At 39.2% G+C, this 17,380-nt stretch overlaps 1 protein-coding gene across 1 annotated transcript in view; it reads right to left on the bottom strand.

Moving 5' to 3' along the window:
• Positions 1–4,662: 4,662 nt before the first annotated feature.
• Positions 4,663–17,380, bottom strand: part of LOC133639500 (low-density lipoprotein receptor-like) — a 32,957-nt gene continuing 20,239 nt past the window's right edge. Inside the window, exons 13-18 of the mRNA XM_062032845.1 lie at positions 14,253–14,394; positions 14,028–14,180; positions 13,838–13,963; positions 8,177–8,251; positions 7,929–8,089; positions 4,663–7,848 (exon numbers count right to left, since the gene is read on the bottom strand). Of these exons, the coding sequence (XP_061888829.1) occupies positions 7,810–7,848; positions 7,929–8,089; positions 8,177–8,251; positions 13,838–13,963; positions 14,028–14,180; positions 14,253–14,394 (696 nt within the window). The 3' untranslated portion in view covers positions 4,663–7,809. The remainder of the gene's footprint in view (positions 7,849–7,928; positions 8,090–8,176; positions 8,252–13,837; positions 13,964–14,027; positions 14,181–14,252; positions 14,395–17,380) is intronic.

Here is a 17,380-nt window from a genome sequence, read left to right as displayed (position 1 = left end):
ATTGTATTCATTTGATAGATTTTTTGTTTAGTTATTTCATTTATTTACTTATTTTGTCCATCCATCCATCCATTTTCTACCGCTTGTCCCTTTTTTGTGGTCGTGGGGGCGGGGGGGTGCTTGTATTTAATTCCATTTAATTTAGCTTAGTTTAGTTGTGTTTAATTTTATGTTATTTTAACCGGTTGACTCGGCGGCTGAAAAAAAAGTCCGTGCAGAAGTTGATTCAGGCGACGAGACGGTGGATCATTGTGAAAGCGATACAGGTGCCTCAAAGGGCCCTTTGGGAATCGATACATCAACGTGAAAAAGCTCCTTTGTTTGCATATCTTCCAACAATGACGTGCTTTCTGTTTATTCCAAAATATAAGTCCCTGACCCTCCTGTGGCCTGAGCTTGGTTGGTTGCCAGGCGTTCGCCAAACACGCATCAAAGGAACACTTGGTGCCATTGTGAGTAACCTGGTACACCCCCGCCCGCCGCTTGCAATCTTTGCGGCTTCTCCGCCTAGTGGCGTGAGCTGTGGCTCCGCCCTTTTTTTGCAGCCGGCCCGCCAATGGGGACGCTGCGGTTCGATGCAAATGATGAGGCGAGGAGGCGGGCGTGTGTGACAGGTGTTTGTTGTCACCTGAAACTAAGGCGAATCTGCCTCTTGTCTCATGGGAACATGACTATGTGGCGCACAGGCAAAACACGGGCGTTCTGTCAAATGCAAACATGTTATTGAAGTAGTTATTCCAGTGATTAGAAGGAACGTAAAGCAGATGCATGCAAAGTGAATCTGATCTTGGAGACAAGCGATCTACTACGGAATGTGGTGGATCTACATTCCTGACAGACTGCATGCCAAGCATGCATCAGATTGTAGTTTCAACACGGGTGTTGTCTGCAGAGTGTGCTCAAACCAAGGTTCAGTAAAAGTACCGTAATTTCCGGACTATAAGCCGCTACTTTTTCCCCTCGTTCTGGTCCCTGCGGCTTATACAAGGGTGCGGCTTATATACGGCCTGTACTTCTCCGACACCGACGTAGAGGATTTCGGTGGTTTTAGTACGCAGGAGGAAGACGATGACACAATGATTAAAGACTGACTTTTCATATACCGGTAGGCTGGTTATTTTGATAACGTACAGGCGAGCACTTTGTATTACTTTGCAGCGTTGTATTATTTGTACTCTGCACGAATGCTGTTCGCCATGTCAAAGATGTGAAAGTTTGATTGAATGATTGAAAGATTTATAGTTAATAAATGGGACGCTTTGCCTTCCCAAACAGTCATCTCTGTCCCGACAATCCCCTCCGTGGTAGCAGGAACCCCTATATACTACGCTAATTACACATCAAAACCCTGCGGCTTATAGTCGGGTGCGGCTTATATATGGAGCAATCTGTATTTTCCCCTAAATTTAGCTGGTGCGGCTTATAGTCAGGTGCGGCTTATAGTCCGGAAATTACGGTAAACTATTTGATTTGAACTTCCAGCATTGCCGTGGCTACTGGTTGATCCACCGGTGACCTTTTTCTTAAGGATCCGCTCGTAAAAAAAGTCTTCTTGCCAAAGCCGTCCGTTCGTTTCTCTTTCTCTTTGTAAGGAACACGCGAGGATTTGTGTTGAGTTGGTGTAAATTGTCGCTCCATTGCAAGTCGGGGCCTTAACCTCTAAAGCAGGGGTGTCAAACGTACGGCCCGAGGGCCGGATCAGGCCCGCGAACAGGTTTTATCCGGCCCGCGGGATGAGTTTGCTAAGTACAAAAATATACCTGAAATTTTTGAATGAGAGAAACAGCTGTTCTAAATGTGTCCACTAGATGTCGCAATAGCAATTCTCTGTATCTTTGTAGATGATGCTACATATGTACAAAATAAACCACTTATGTTAGTACATCAGTCAAAGACAATGATCAAACTACATATATAACATACTGTCATTTGATTTTGATATAAGTTTTGTATCTTGATAGATTGAAAATTAACACCAATGAGTTGACTGATGGACATTATCACAATTTATTCAGAAAATAAAAATAACGACAAATAAAGTATATATACTATTAACCGCAATAGGTAATTGAAAAAAACAAAAAAAACAACATTATGATTTGTACAATATCAGAATGTGTTTGTACTATTTTCAAACAAAGAAAATAATCTGAAGTTGTCTTTATTTTTAAGTTATCGTGCCATGATTTTACCAGTCCGGCCCACTTGGGAGTACTTTTTTCTCCATGTGGCCCCCGATCTAAAATGAGTTTGACACCCCTGCTCTAAAGGCTTAGTGGCCACATGCGTGGACAGCACCTTTTAGCTCTTATTTCCAAAATTGTGTACACCAGTGGTCCCCAACCACCGGTCCGTAGATCGATTGGTACCGGGCCGCACAAGAAATAAAAAAATAAAAAAATAAAATATTTTTTTTTTATTTTTTAGAAAATTAAATCAACATAAAAAACACAAGATACACTTGCAATTAGTGCACCAACCCAAAAAACCTCCCTCCCCCATTCACACTCATTCACACAAAAGGGTTGTTTCTTTCTGTTATTAATATTCTGGTTCCTACATTATATATCAATATATATTAATACAGTCTGCAGGGATACAGTCCGTAAGCACACATGATTGTATTTTTTATGACAAAAAAAAAAAAAAAAAATAATAATAATACCATAAACCCCCCCCCCCCCCCCCCCCCCCCACCCACCCCCCCGGTCCGTGGGACACATTTTCAAGCGTTGACCGGTCCGTAGTTAAAAAAACGTTGGGGACCACTGGTGTACACTACTGAATTGGGGTCTTATGGCCACTTATGTGGACACTTATACTGCCATCTGGTGGTGTCAGAAGAGTATAAAATACAATGGAATTTGGAAAAAAAAGTAGTGTAAAAATAAAAATTAGCATGTCACTACACACGAAGTACACGTTTGTGTACTTATGGACTAAGTACATCATATCAAAAGATGATTTTTAGTTTTTATTCTAATTAGGGTCCAATAAGCCCAAATAGCAAAGAGAAATACAAAACAAAGCACTTTGAGACACTTGTGATTTAGGGCTATATAAATAAACATTGATTGATTGATTGATGTAAACAAACAGTTTGGGCCTTAAGAGGTTAAAGAGGAAGTGCACTCTTTGGGGGAATTTTGCCTATCGTTATGAAAGCCAAAAAGCCAAAAGGTTTACATTTTTTTGCATTCTAGCATGTGAAATCAGTTCGTTGTAGGTGGCTAGCAATGCAGCTCATTCTACCACTAAATGCATTCAAAAACCGCCAATAATACTTCATGTATGTTCTGTAACCTGTATAATAACTATATAGTTAGGACACCAATCTGTACTGAGTGAAAAAGATGAACAATAATATTACAGTATCTGTAAAGTATTAGCCCACATTTCATGTTTTGTTTGTACACATCTAGCTCAACTGCGTATATATCGTAGTTGTAATAACACGCATGATGTGCTGCAGGTATCATAATCGATATTAAAGTGACTCGCTCGATAGACAGTTGTCTGTTTGGTCCAGCTGGCTCGGTATGTTTTTTTGCGGTTTATTTGGGTAAGCGCTCCATTTATGTCAAAATAGCTTGGCTCCAAATTCCACATTGCCAGCTTTGAGTCTCACCGACCTCACTCTTTCGGCTTCCGTCTGCTCCAACGTCTCGCCCTTCCTCCGTGCTGGCTTCTATAAGCAGTAGTTCATCCTCCGTATATTCAGCTTCAAAAAGATAAGGTTGTGAATCCTCATTTGTCCAAAAATAGTTGTCTTTGTTGTTTGTTACCAAGTCTGCCATGATTAGAAGTGCACTTTTTGGGGGGGAATTTTGCCTATCGTTCACAATCGTTATGAAAGCCAAATAGCCAAAAGGTTTTTTATTTTTTTGCATTCTAGCATCAGTTCGTTGTAGGTGGCTAGCAATGCAGCTAATGGAAGCAACTAATTCTACCACTAAATGCTTTCAAAAACCGCCAATAATACTTCATGTATGTTCTGTAACCTGTATAATAATAGTAGCAACATTGTTATTGTAAGCGCGAACACTGAGGAACTATTTCTCTAGCGTATAGTAACACATCGGCGCCCTTCAAATTAGCCGTAAAAGCTAACTACGGAAAGAGATAAGCTAGCTTTTGCATCCGCTTGAAACGCATTTGAGTTTGTAATGCACAACACAATGCGATCGGACACCAATCTGTACTGAGTGAAAAACATGAACAATTATATTACAGTATCTGTAAAATATTAGCCCACATTTTATTGTTTCATTCCTAATCTTTAAGGTTAAGGAGTTCTGTGATGTCAAACTGAGGGCACCACAGGGCTAGTGACAGTGTGTGTGCGTGTCGGCAGGGTGGCTACATAGGAGGAGAGTTCAGCTCGTTGTTTTGACTTTATTAAATATAAAGTTGACCTATCACTGTTTGATATGCCATACTGCATATCACTTTATATTGTGTTCAAAGTATACAAACTTTTCACTAAAATATGGATCCATTATTCAGATATAATTTTTGTTATCGGGAAATTTGCTTCATTATACAAACTTTTCTTTTCGCGAACCCTGTTAAAAAAAACATTTAAGTGTGTAAATCGAGGTTCCACTTAATCAAGCCTCGTTTTTCCAGTGATATACATTCACAACTTTAACAAAAAAACACACATTTTGGGGACTTTTTTTTTTTTTATTATTCCAAAAAAACTAGCAAAGCAACCTGCTGTGCATCGAGTACACACATATTCTTCAACAACACTCCATTTTTATGTGCATTTTATTTCACAGTGGAAACAAAGTGATACTCAAGTAACAAACAAGATGCAGAATAAATTATGTGATTGTCATCACAAAAAAAAAAGACACGTAACAAACAAAACATCATGTACAATTATGACAAACAAAAATAAACATCAGCTGCACAGTGTGAAAGTTGGACTGAATTAACACCAGTATACGATTTATAATTATATCATTATTTCAAGTCTTTTGCGTTTAAGCCGTCTTGTCACTCGAAAAACATATATTTCATTATTTTTATATATTTGATTTTTTTTTAAATTCTGTATTATTCCTAGCCTTCCTCAATACAATTCAAAATGTTTACCTGTTTAGCGTGTTCTATATTGTGCTATTTCCCATTCTGGATACCCTTTAAAATGGAGCAGTGGCAATAAAAAGAAAAAGACTTTTAAAATGAAAAAAAAACAAAAAACAAAAACAATATTAATGTAGCTCAGATACAAATCACATTGGGTTTATTTAACTGCTTATATATTTTGAGCCACACCACAACAAATCAATAACTTCTCCGATATCCACTTCATGAATAAATAATAGCAAGATATACACAATATTTCCCGATTCACAACACATAGAGAAAAGGCAACAAAGTGAATGTTTACAAAACATTGACAGTCTATTTACAAAGACATCTTCATTTCAAACACGTTCTTCATATTTGTTGATAACAAGAAATTCAGCAGCTTTAACCGTTTGCAATAAAAACCACCTATTTGGTTTGTCTCACGGAAGCCAGCACACAACGGGCCTGATCTACTAAGTTCTTGGCAGAGGATTGCGTCTCTTAAGTGAGCAGAGTCTGTCTTCGTGAGTATGCAGAATATATGCTGCTCATCAGAAAGCCCACAAAAGTAGGATAACATGCAAATATAATTATTAAGTACGTGCAAAGTGATTTATCAAATCTAAAACCGTTCTGCGTGCGGCAGTTTGCATCTTTATTTAGTGTGTCTGATATCTAAAATAAATAGAAAATAAATGGCTGTGGAAAAGAAGAGGATCACGCTGCAAAGACACAGAACCTTTTGTGGGTCAACTGAAATTAAACAACATATCGTCTATTCAGCAATATTATTTTATCATTTTAAAGCTCCTGGATGACTTAAGGGGCTAATTAAAAATAGTTGGGATTCTATATTGCAGAGAAGTTGGTCCATATTATAGACATGTGCTTGTTGAAGAGCATGATAACATGACTGTGGGGGAAATGAGTGTTTCTATGGACACATAAAGCCAGTAGTACACATTTAAATAGGGCGGTCTGCACCAGTTATCAATTGTACATGCAGTCTTAGCAGATCACACCAAACACGCCCACTAATTGTACACACCATTTTATAGCGTGCACACGCTGTTTAGCATGTTATTTCGACTTTAGTAGATCGGCCCAGTGTGTGCGAGATACACTTGCAGTACTTGCAACCTTAACATTCATTAAAGCCATCAGTGCAGGGGTAAAGAGCTGGGGAATGGCTATTCAACAGGCGGCCCACGGGCCAGAGTGACACCAGACAAGTTTAGTTTAAAAAGCTTGGAATAGACTATAACATTTTTGCAGCCAAATCATAGAAAAAAAGTACAGCGCTTCTGTTATATGAGGAGGGTTATTCTTTGGAAATGTGGCCGCTAAAACAATTCAGCGGAATAGCCCTGAGCTAAGGGGGTGCCAACTACCACAGTTACTAGTCTGAGAGCACTACAAGAATGAATGAATGAATCTGGCTTTTTCAGTTGCTTTTGTGCAACACATCGGCTTCTTAAGTCACGTTTCATACAATCATTGGACGGTCTTAAGGCTTGTACACACATTTTCTAAATCTGAGATACTAATAATAATAATAATAATAATAATAAGATAATAACAAAACCACATACATAAGCATTCTGTCTCACCACCATCACTAGTCCTCCATGATCAGGGTTTCTGCAGGTATAAGCAAATCTAATTGAACACTTTTTAATGCCACTTCAAACCAATTGAATGTTGTCCTAATGCAGGTAGTTATTATACATGGTCAAAAGCTTACAATTGTCAGTAAAGATAAAATTGTTAGCATTTTGACGATGATAATCTTGAACAGTTGAAAAGTTCATATTAACTGTCACTCTCTGACGGATTAGAATTGGCTCACAAGACTGTTTATTCTGAAAATGTATTTGTATTTATTTATTTTCCTGCATTGGTAGCAGCAGTTACCAGTTGTGGTGGCGACAGCAGAAGTTGCTTTGTTGGTCACGCCAAAGAAATCTGTCACCGTTTTGCCTGCCTTTACTCGTCCACTTGTTTCATTTCACCACATTACATTTTTTTTAATGCCTCTGAACATCGAACTTATTGCTTTTTAATGCCATTCAAGGCCTTCATTTTTAATGACCCGCGGAAACCCTGATAACATACTGAGTGAGATAGAGGTGAGAACTTTCTCAAAGTATCCCTGATGCTTTTTTAGATTCCCGACAGGCTACTTTCTTACCACATCAGAATTTACGGAGTGATGACTCAAGTTTTGACTTTCCCTACAGACATGAAAAGTTATGGTCGTAAATATTAAACTTGTGCAACATTTTTGTTACAGATATTTTTGGCCCTACCCGTTTTGGAGCCAATTATTAGGACACTCTTAACAGACCTCAGACCATAGAACAATCTTAGAAGACGTAAGGTGTTTGCGGTCTTTGATTGAAACAGGAAAAATCGAGACAACAACGGCCTAATTTCCTTTACGCGTGTACCCCACTTCATGTGTCAGCACCACTAAGTTACATGTGGGCGCTAGATAATAATAAATACGTATGTAGCAAACGGTTTTGGTACATTCAGACAATATCAGTGCAAGTAAAAGCATCATCTTCTGAACCTTTTGATTCCGAAGACATGTTGAGGTTTGACATCATGGCATCCTGCAGGCATGCCCGACCCCTTCATTCATGTAAACTATGGCTTCTTTGGAAGATTGAATTAGAAAAAGAAAAATAGCCTTAGTTTTGTGTGTCACTTGTTCAGGGTCCATTAAGCCACATCAACGTCCTCCATTCTAAGGATTTGTCTCTGCAAAAAAAGGAAAAATGAATGGAATATTTTAGCTATGACATTCAGTATTGGCAGGGTGGATAGGCGTTAAGATTTACCTGAGGATACACGTAGCCTTCCGAGTCGTTTCTGCCAATGTGCTCCTCGTCCTCTATGGTCTTCTGATAAACAGGATTGAGAAAGTGGATGGTGTTGGTGTTCCTCCGTCGCCAGTGTCTCCATAGCAACGCTGCGCCAAACACCAGCAAGATCATGACCACTAGAAGGAAGATGGGACAAGAGGTTTGAATGCAAAGTCAGGATAAACAGTGTAGAATTGAGTGAGTTGTAGGATGTTGAAAATTACCGATTGGAATGGCAATGTAGAGGGCTGAAGGGTGAGACGACTCTACCTTCGCAGGCACGTTGGCATGTCTGTTGGCTGGAAAAGTATGCAGAACATGTTTTGTTATAATCTGAAGAGTTGGTCATAAAACATATACATGTACAGTGGAACCTCGATTTATGAACACCTCGAGTTGCGTTTTCTTTTCGGTTTACAAACCTTTACATACACTCGGTGGCCTAGTGGTTAGAGTGTCCGCCCTGAGATCGGTAGGTTGTAAGTTCAAACCCCGGCCGAGTCATACCAAAGACTATAAAAATGGGACCCATTACCTCCCTGCTTGGCACTCAGCATCAAGGGTTGGAATTGGGGGTTAAATCACCAAAAATGATTCCCGGGCGCGGCACTGCTGCTGCTCACTGCTCCCCTCACCTCCCAGGGGGTGAACAAGGTGATGGGTCAAATGCAGAGGACAAATTTCACCACACCTAGTGTGTGTGTGACAATCATTGGTACTTTAACTTTAACTTTAACATAGCGCCAAATATGCCTCTGTAGGCGGACTACGTCTCGCCTCTTTCATTCATCTTTTTCGCCCATCGCTTGAAGCCATCGGGGGCGGCCATTCCAAAGAGCTTCAACGGCGAGCGGCACTTCTGACTTGTTTATTTCCTTAATTGTTGTACCTTGCGCTGTGTCAGCCTGTCTTAGAAATCACTTTGTGTGATCAGAAACGCTTTAAAATGTGTACAAACTCTCACAGCCTCGCTGTACGGCTTCGGGTTCCTTGGCAACTACTCTGACGTAGCATTTTGGCCAGTTAGCTTCAGCTCGCAGCTTTTTCACGTCACTTCAAGTCACTTCAAGTCCACACTTGCAACTGTTATAATTACAGAAGGACGGCTATATGGTTGCAGACTTTGCGTAAGCAGTTAAAGGCCTACTGAAACCCACTACTACCGACCACGCAGTCTGATAGTTTATATATCAATGATGAAATCTTAACATTATAACACATGCCAATACGGCCGGGTTAACTTATAAAGTGACATTTTAAATTTGCCGCTAAACTTCCGGTTCGAAACGCCTCTGAGGATGACGTATGCGCGTGACGTAGACCGGCGAACACGGGTATGCCTTCCACATTGAAGCCAATACGAAAAAGCTCTGTTTTCATTTCATAATTCCACAGTATTCTGGACATCTGTGTTCGTGAATCTGTTTCAATCATGTTCATTGCATTATGGAGAAGGAAGCTGAGCAAGCAAAGAAGAAAGTTGTCGGTGCGAAATGAACGTATTTTTCGAACGTAGTCAGCCACAACAGTACACAGCCGGCGCTTCTTTGTTTACATTCCCGAAAGATGCAGTCAAGATGGAAGAACTCGGATAACAGAGACTCTAGCCAGGAGGACTTTTGACTTCGATACACAGATGCCTGTAGAGAACTGGGACAACACAAACTCTTACCAGGATTACTTTGATTTGGATGACAAAGACGCAGACGTGCTACTGTGAGTATGCAGCTTTGGCTTCTAAACATTTGATCGCTTGACCGTATGTGCGCAACTTTTTTTTGCGTATTTACGTAACTTTTTAAAAATATATAAGCTTTATGAACCTTGGGTTAGGTGAACGGTCTTTTGGGCTGAGTGATTGTGTGTGTTGATCAGGTGTTTGAATTGTATTGGCGTGTTCTATGGAGCTAGGAGCTAGCAGAGGAGCTAGGAGCTAGCATAACAAACACGCAGGTGTTTTTATGCAGGATTAATTTGTGGCATATTAAATATAAGCCTGGTTGTGTTGTGGCTAATAGAGTATATATATGTCTTGTGTTTATTTACTGTTGTAGTCATTCCCAGCTGAATATCAGGTCACCCCCGGCTCTCACAGCATCTTCCCTATCTGAATAGCTTCAACTCCCCACTAGTCCTTCACTTGCACTTTACTCATCCACAAATCTTTCATCCTCGCTCAAATTAATGGGGAAATTGTCGCTTTCTCGGTCCGAATCTCTCTCACTTCATGCGGCCATCATTGTAAACAATAGGGAACTTTGCGTATATGTTCAACTGACTACGTCACGCTACTTCCGGTAGGGGCAAGCCTTTTTTTTATCAGATACCAAAAGTTGCAATCTTTATCGTCGTTGTTCTATACTAAATCCTTTCAGCAAAAATATGGCAATATCGCGAAATGATCAAGTATGACACATAGAATAGATCTGCTATCCCCGTTTAAATAAAAAAAAATCATTTCAGTAGGCCTTTAAATACATACTTGAAAACCTTGAGACCTCCGAACTCGGGAGATGGATGGGTGTGTATATATATATATATATATATATATATATATATATATATATATATATCCCCCGATAATTTTTATTTAATACGGTAATACTAACCATCAAGAGATTTACAGCGGTTATCATTAATACCGTTTATCGTTACATCCCTACTTACATGAAGGTAAAAGTGATTTTCAAATGTTCATTTATCCATTTCATTCATCATTTATATGTATTTTACATTGTTTTCTGCACATAAAACTAAAAATATTTTTTAGAAAATGTGTTTTGTGTTAATATTTTAGGGTGTTTGGACAAAAAGAAATGGATTTGCATTATTCTTTTGAGAAAAATTGCTAACGTTTTTGTATGATTCTGTTTATGCCAAACCTTTAGGAAGGGATTACAAACCAACCGAGCTACTGTACCACTCTATTAATAGTACAATAATTAAAAGGCCAAAACTCAGCTGTCTACCTGCACCTCAAGGAGAAACAGCACTCTTTTGAGAACACACATATACCGATTCTGGAAAGGGAGGATGGATAATACGAAAAGGGAGTGAGGGAAGCCATCCACATCAAGGTTGAAAAACCATCCCTGAACAGAGGAGATGGTCTGCGACACCATCTTTCTCCGACTTACAACACTGTCCTTTCAACTAGGGCTGGGTGATTGTATTATCGTGATTAATGATCGCGATTCATTTCAGTTTAATCACGGTAATCAGCTGTAATTACCTCGATCAAACAGGGTGGAAATGTCTATCTGCAGTAGTAAACAGTAGGGCAGCAACAGTGCTTGGTACAACCCTGCACGGAACAATCTGCCTTTATTGACCGTTGTCCTATGCGTGTCTGTGAATGTGTGTGTTCGTGGAAATTCCACTTCAACAACTGTCGTTGGCTTTCACAGTAGGATTGCTTCATCCCAACAGTTGTTTTTGGCACTACGATAGGGCGGAACCATCCTCGCCCAGGCACACCTTCCTGGTGTTGGGAGCATAAATATTTGGGGTTTTGGCATGAGCCGCTAGACTAGATCTGACCAATCTAAGTCTAAGACTAGATCTGACCAATCTAAGTCTAAGACTAGATCTGACCAATCTAAGTCTGAGACTAGATCTGATCAATCTAAGTCTAAGACTAGATCTGACCAATCTAAGTCTGAGACTAGATCGGACCAATCTAAGTCTGAGACTAGATCGGACCAATCTAAGTCTAAGACTAGATCTGAACAATCTAAGTCTAAGACTAGATCTGACCAGTCTAAGACTAGATCTGACCAATCTAAGTCTAAGACTAGATCTGACCAATCTAAGTCTGAGACTAGATCTGACCAATCTGAGTCTAAGACTAGATCTGACCAATCTAAGTGTAAGACTAGATCTGACCAGTCTAAGACTAGATCTGACCAATCTAAGTCTAAGACTAGATCTGACCAATCTAAGTCTGAGACTAGATCTGACCAATCTAAGTCTGAGACTAGATCTGACCAATCTAAGTCTGAGACTAGATCTGACCAATCTAAGTCTAAGACTAGATCTGACCAATCTAAGTCTAAGACTAGATCTGACCAATCTAAGTCTGAGACTAGGTCGGACCAATCTAAGTCTGAGACTAGATCGGACCAATCTAAGTCTGAGACTAGATCGGACCAATCTAAGTCTAAGACTAGATCTGACCAATCTAAGTCTAAGACTAGATCTGACCAATCTAAGTGTAAGACTAGATCTGACCAGTCTAAGACTAGATCTGACCAATCTAAGTCTAAGACTAGATCTGACCAATCTAAGTCTGAGACTAGATCTGACCAATCTAAGTCTAAGACTAGATCTGACCAAGCTAAGTCTAAGACTAGATCTGACCAATCTAAGTCTGAGACTAGATCTGACCAATCTAAGTCTGAGACTAGATCTGACCAATCTAAGTCTGAGACTAGATCTGACCAGTCTAAGACTAGATCTGACCAATCTAAGTCTAAGACTAGATCTGACCAATCTAAGTCTGAGACTAGATCTGACCAATCTAAGTCTGAGACTAGATCTGACCAATCTAAGTCTGAGACTAGATCTGACCAATCTAAGTCTAAGACTAGATCTGACCAATCTAAGTCTAAGACTAGATCTGACCAATCTAAGTCTGAGACTAGGTCGGACCAATCTAAGTCTGAGACTAGATCGGACCAATCTAAGTCTGAGACTAGATCGGACCAATCTAAGTCTAAGACTAGATCTGACCAATCTAAGTCTAAGACTAGATCTGACCAATCTAAGTGTAAGACTAGATCTGACCAGTCTAAGACTAGATCTGACCAATCTAAGTCTAAGACTAGATCTGACCAATCTAAGTCTGAGACTAGATCTGACCAATATAAGTCTAAGACTAGATCTGACCAAGCTAAGTCTAAGACTAGATCTGACCAATCTAAGTCTGAGACTAGATCTGACCAATCTAAGTCTGAGACTAGATCGGACCAATCTAAGTCTGAGACTAGATCGGACCAATCTAAGTCTAAGACTAGATCTGACCAATCTAAGTTTAAGACTAGATCTGACCAATCTAAGTCTAAGACTAGATCTGACCAATCTAAGTCTAAGACTAGATCTGACCAATCTACACTACCGTTCAAAAGTTTGGGGTCACCCAAACAATTTTGTGGAATAGCCTTCATTTCTAAGAACAAGAATAGACTGTCGAGTTTCAGATGAAAGTTCTCTTTTTCTGGCCATTTTGAGCGTTTAATTGACCCCACAAATGTGATGCTCCAGAAACTCAATCTGCTCAAAGGAAGGTCAGTTTTGTAGCTTCTGTAACGAGCTAAACTGTTTTCAGATGTGTGAACATGATTGCACAAGGGTTTTCTAATCATCAATTAGCCTTCTGAGCCAATGAGCAAACACATTGTACCATTAGAACACTTGAGTGATAGTTGCTGGAAATGGGCCTCTATACACCTATGTAGATATTGCACCAAAAACCAGACATTTGCAGCTAGAATAGTCATTTACCACATTAGCAATGTATAGAGTGTATTTCTTTAAAGTTAAGACTAGTTTAAAGTTATCTTCATTGAAAAGTACAGTGCTTTTCCTTCAAAAATAAGGACATTTCAATGTGACCCCAAACTTTTGAATGGTAGTGTAAGTCTAAGACTAGATCTGACCAATCTAAGTCTAAGACCTAGATCTGACCAATCTAAGTCAATGAGCATGAACTGATTGATGAAGCCTACTTGGATGAGAGGCGAAACGTCTTCTAAGTCAAACCAAAATGTCCACTTGCAATGGATCAAATGCCCTGAGAATACAATGACTTGGATGAATGAGAACATGCATCGGCATATATTGACCTGATATAACGTGATTCACGTGTTGCTTGATTTGAGCTGTACCTGAAGGCTGTAGCGAGGAGGAGATGTTGGGCTTCTGAGGCTGCATGATTGAGGTAGTCGTGATTGCGGCTCTTGTCACAGCCTGGTTGTCTGGATCACTGTTGTCACTTACAGCAGGAGGCGCAACTGAACCGGAAAAATAAGAGTTAGTAGCTGTTTATCTTCAGCGGCACGTGCTGTGGGACTCTACCTGCCACACATTTCCTCATGTCAGGCGCCATGGTCATGTGGTCAGGGCAGGCACAGGTGTATTTAGGAGAGTTTTGGGTAATGACCGGGGCAGGAAGGCAGAAGAACTCACAGCCTCCGTTAATATTGTTGCTCTCTGTGCACCAGTTGCGACCTAAGACAGGGAACGGTAGAACAAATGTGATGCCTGTTGGCTAGAATCCAAATTGTGCCGACGTTCTTGTACCGCTCGGTTGCTTGAGGTTGTGGTAGAGCACAATGTCCTCTGGCTGCTCCAGGTCTCTTGCCAGCTCCGTAATGTCCCCTCCTGTCTTACGGCTAGCACTGAAAACAGCACTGTTGCTTGTGTCCGTCCAAAAGACTTTGTCCTGTTTCAAATAAAAACACATCTTCATCACCAGTTGCTTCTTTTAAAGCCAAAACAGGATCAAGACATGGGAGGAATTTACATCATTACATCAAACCGCTGTGTACTCTGAGCCTGTAACAACCTTAGTCATGCTAAACCAGATTAGCTCACAATGTCAAGGTTCAAGGTTTCTTTATTGGTACTCGTCGGGTAAAATAATTATGCCAACGGGAATTCAACTTCCAGGTAAAAGTGAGACACCACACACAAATACAGACGTCCGTCGCCACATCATACTTCACATATTGCGGTTTCACCACATCGCAGAGTTTTTAAATGCTTTTTTTAAGCATATTCGACAATATTTTGTCCTAAATTAAAGCATTTATAACAGGGGTGTCCAAAGTGCGGCACGGGGGCCATTTGCGGCCCGCAGCTAATTGTTTACCGGCCCGCCACACATTCTGGAAATGCTATTGCAAAAATAAAAGAAAACATTAAAAAAAGTAGAATGAGGTGAAATCTGACTACAAAAAGTTGCAATGTTGACACAAAGCTGCCATGCAGGCTGTTTTTTTTCTTTTGTCTATCTTTATTTTTCTTTTTTTGCCATTGCTCAAAAAAAAAAGAAAAAAAGTCAGTGTTATAATGAATTATTGACCTATTCAAGGCTCTAATTATTTCAAATATGTCACTTTAAAATGTTTTATGTGGAAAATATTGCATATATTGTGTGGTTGCCATACAAAAACATCAACGTTTTTGACAAAAGAGCATAAAACAAACAAAACAATAGTTCAAACGTAAAATTGACAGATATATCTGAAGTTGATCTCGTAACTTAAGTGTTGAAAGTAAAAAAAACCTAAAACAAATGTATCACTTTATGAGTGGGGCAACTTTTTTTATCCTAAATATATTTAACGGGATTTTATTTATCTTTTCACTGTGATTACTCAAAAATAACAATGAATTGATATCAATGGTGTCTTGCATTATTGATGTTTTTAAGGCTCTAATTACTTCACATCAAACATTGCTTTCTGAAGGTTTTGGGCAGTGGGGGAAATACTGCATATTTCAGTTTTATTATAAAAAACAAAGTTGTCTTGACAGAAAAGGCATAAAATCTTTTTGTTTTTTTAAATTTTGTATCAACCTGAAGTTGATATACAAAATGGCCCCCGCAGGCTTTAATTTTTCCGTGTGCGGCCCTCAGTGGAAAAAGTTTGGACACCCCTGATTTATAAGCATATAACCCACCATACCACTGCAAAAACTGAAATCTAAATAAGATTAAATATCTCAAATAAGGGTGATATTTGCTTATTTTCTGTCTGATAAGATAATTCTCCTCACTAAGCAGATTTTATGTTAGAGTGTTTTACTTGTTTTAAGTGTTTTGGTCCTAAATGATAAGATATATAGTAAGATATTACAGCTTGTTGCTGAGATTTGAGTAAAACATGCTTGAAACTAGAATATCAAGTGTTTCAAAGCTGTGTCATCAACACTCACAAGTATAAAACTGCTTTTTCAAAGTAAACATGTCTTATTTCAAGCATGAAATAAAAAAATCATGACTTTGACACAATTGTGTCTCATACAGTAATTAAAACAGATGACAGCCATGCACCTGGGGATAGGTTGATTGGCAAGTGTGTGAATGTGAGTGTGAATGTTGTCTGTCTATCTGTGTTGGCCCTGCGATGAGGTGGCGACTTGTCCAGGGTGTACCCTGCCTTCCGCCCGATTGTAGCTGAGATAGGCTCCAGTGCCCCCCGCGACCCCGAAGGGAATAAGCGGTAGAAAATGGATGGATGGACAGCCAAATGGACTTTGCTGTTTTATTTTCAATGAAACAATTGAAAATACGTACTCATATAGTAGTAGTACAGTTGGCACAGTACAGTAAACTGACAGTTAATATTTAAACATTTAACATGTGACATTTTTAACAATTTTGAACAGAAATAGTTCATGCACAAATATATATATACACACACACCGGTGTGTGTATGTATATATATATATATATATATATATATATATATATATATATATATATATATTCCTTGCGCACTAATGACTGAAAGAACACGCACTTGGCGCGATGATGTCATGTTATCGATGGGAAAATGCATTTTTAGACCATATGATTTGCCTGAGCGGCTAAGAGACCCCGAGAGTAACAAGCGGTTGCCTTGTTGCCTTCCATTAAGAACAATAAACTAGTTTTTAGTGTAAGTTTGCTGGTTTCAAGAAATGTAATGCCGAGCGCATATCATTATGTCAAGATAATGGCACTACCATTTACTTCATTTAAGAACATTTTTCAACATATTGAGAAAAAAGGTCTCATATTTGTTTTTTGTATCAAGAAAAGTGCACTTGTTATTAGTGAGAATATACTTATTTTAAGGTATTTTGGGGTTCATTGAGGTTAGCTAATTTTACTTGTTTTGGAAAGTCTTGACAAGCCAAATTTTCTTGTTCTATTGGCAGATAATTTTGCTTAGTTCAAGTAAAATACCCCTCATTTTTGTATTTATTTTTCTTGTTTTTGAACACCGACTTTTTGCAGTGCAGGCACAAGACATTGATACAACGTTGATTATACATATATGTCCTTTAAAAAGTACTTTGAAACAGTGTTGCAAAATAGTTATATTTGTAAATTGAGACAACGTTGATGTCTAACATTGGCTTCATGTCGTTGGTTGGGAAATGACCATATTTCAATTAACATTTTAACGTCATCTGACACTGAATAACTGTCATCAAAAAGCATGTGGTCAAATCAACGTCAGAAACCGACGTTGATTAAACGTCATCAAAAAGCATGTTGTTCCAACGTTAAATTTGAGTTGCCCAACGCCAAGGCCTAATTTAGCAACTTGTCAACGTTGTTTTAATGTCTTGTGCCTGCTGGGAAATGGCCAAAATGAACTAAACATATCATTAATACAGTAGTATTGGCCACCGGATGAGGCCAAGCCAATCAG

Source organism: Entelurus aequoreus, linkage group LG22 (assembly GCF_033978785.1).
Source record: "Entelurus aequoreus isolate RoL-2023_Sb linkage group LG22, RoL_Eaeq_v1.1, whole genome shotgun sequence".
NCBI lineage: Eukaryota > Metazoa > Chordata > Actinopteri > Syngnathiformes > Syngnathidae > Entelurus > Entelurus aequoreus.
The sequence above is the reverse complement of the archived record's forward strand: the minus strand, read 5'-3'. Positions and strand labels throughout refer to the sequence as shown.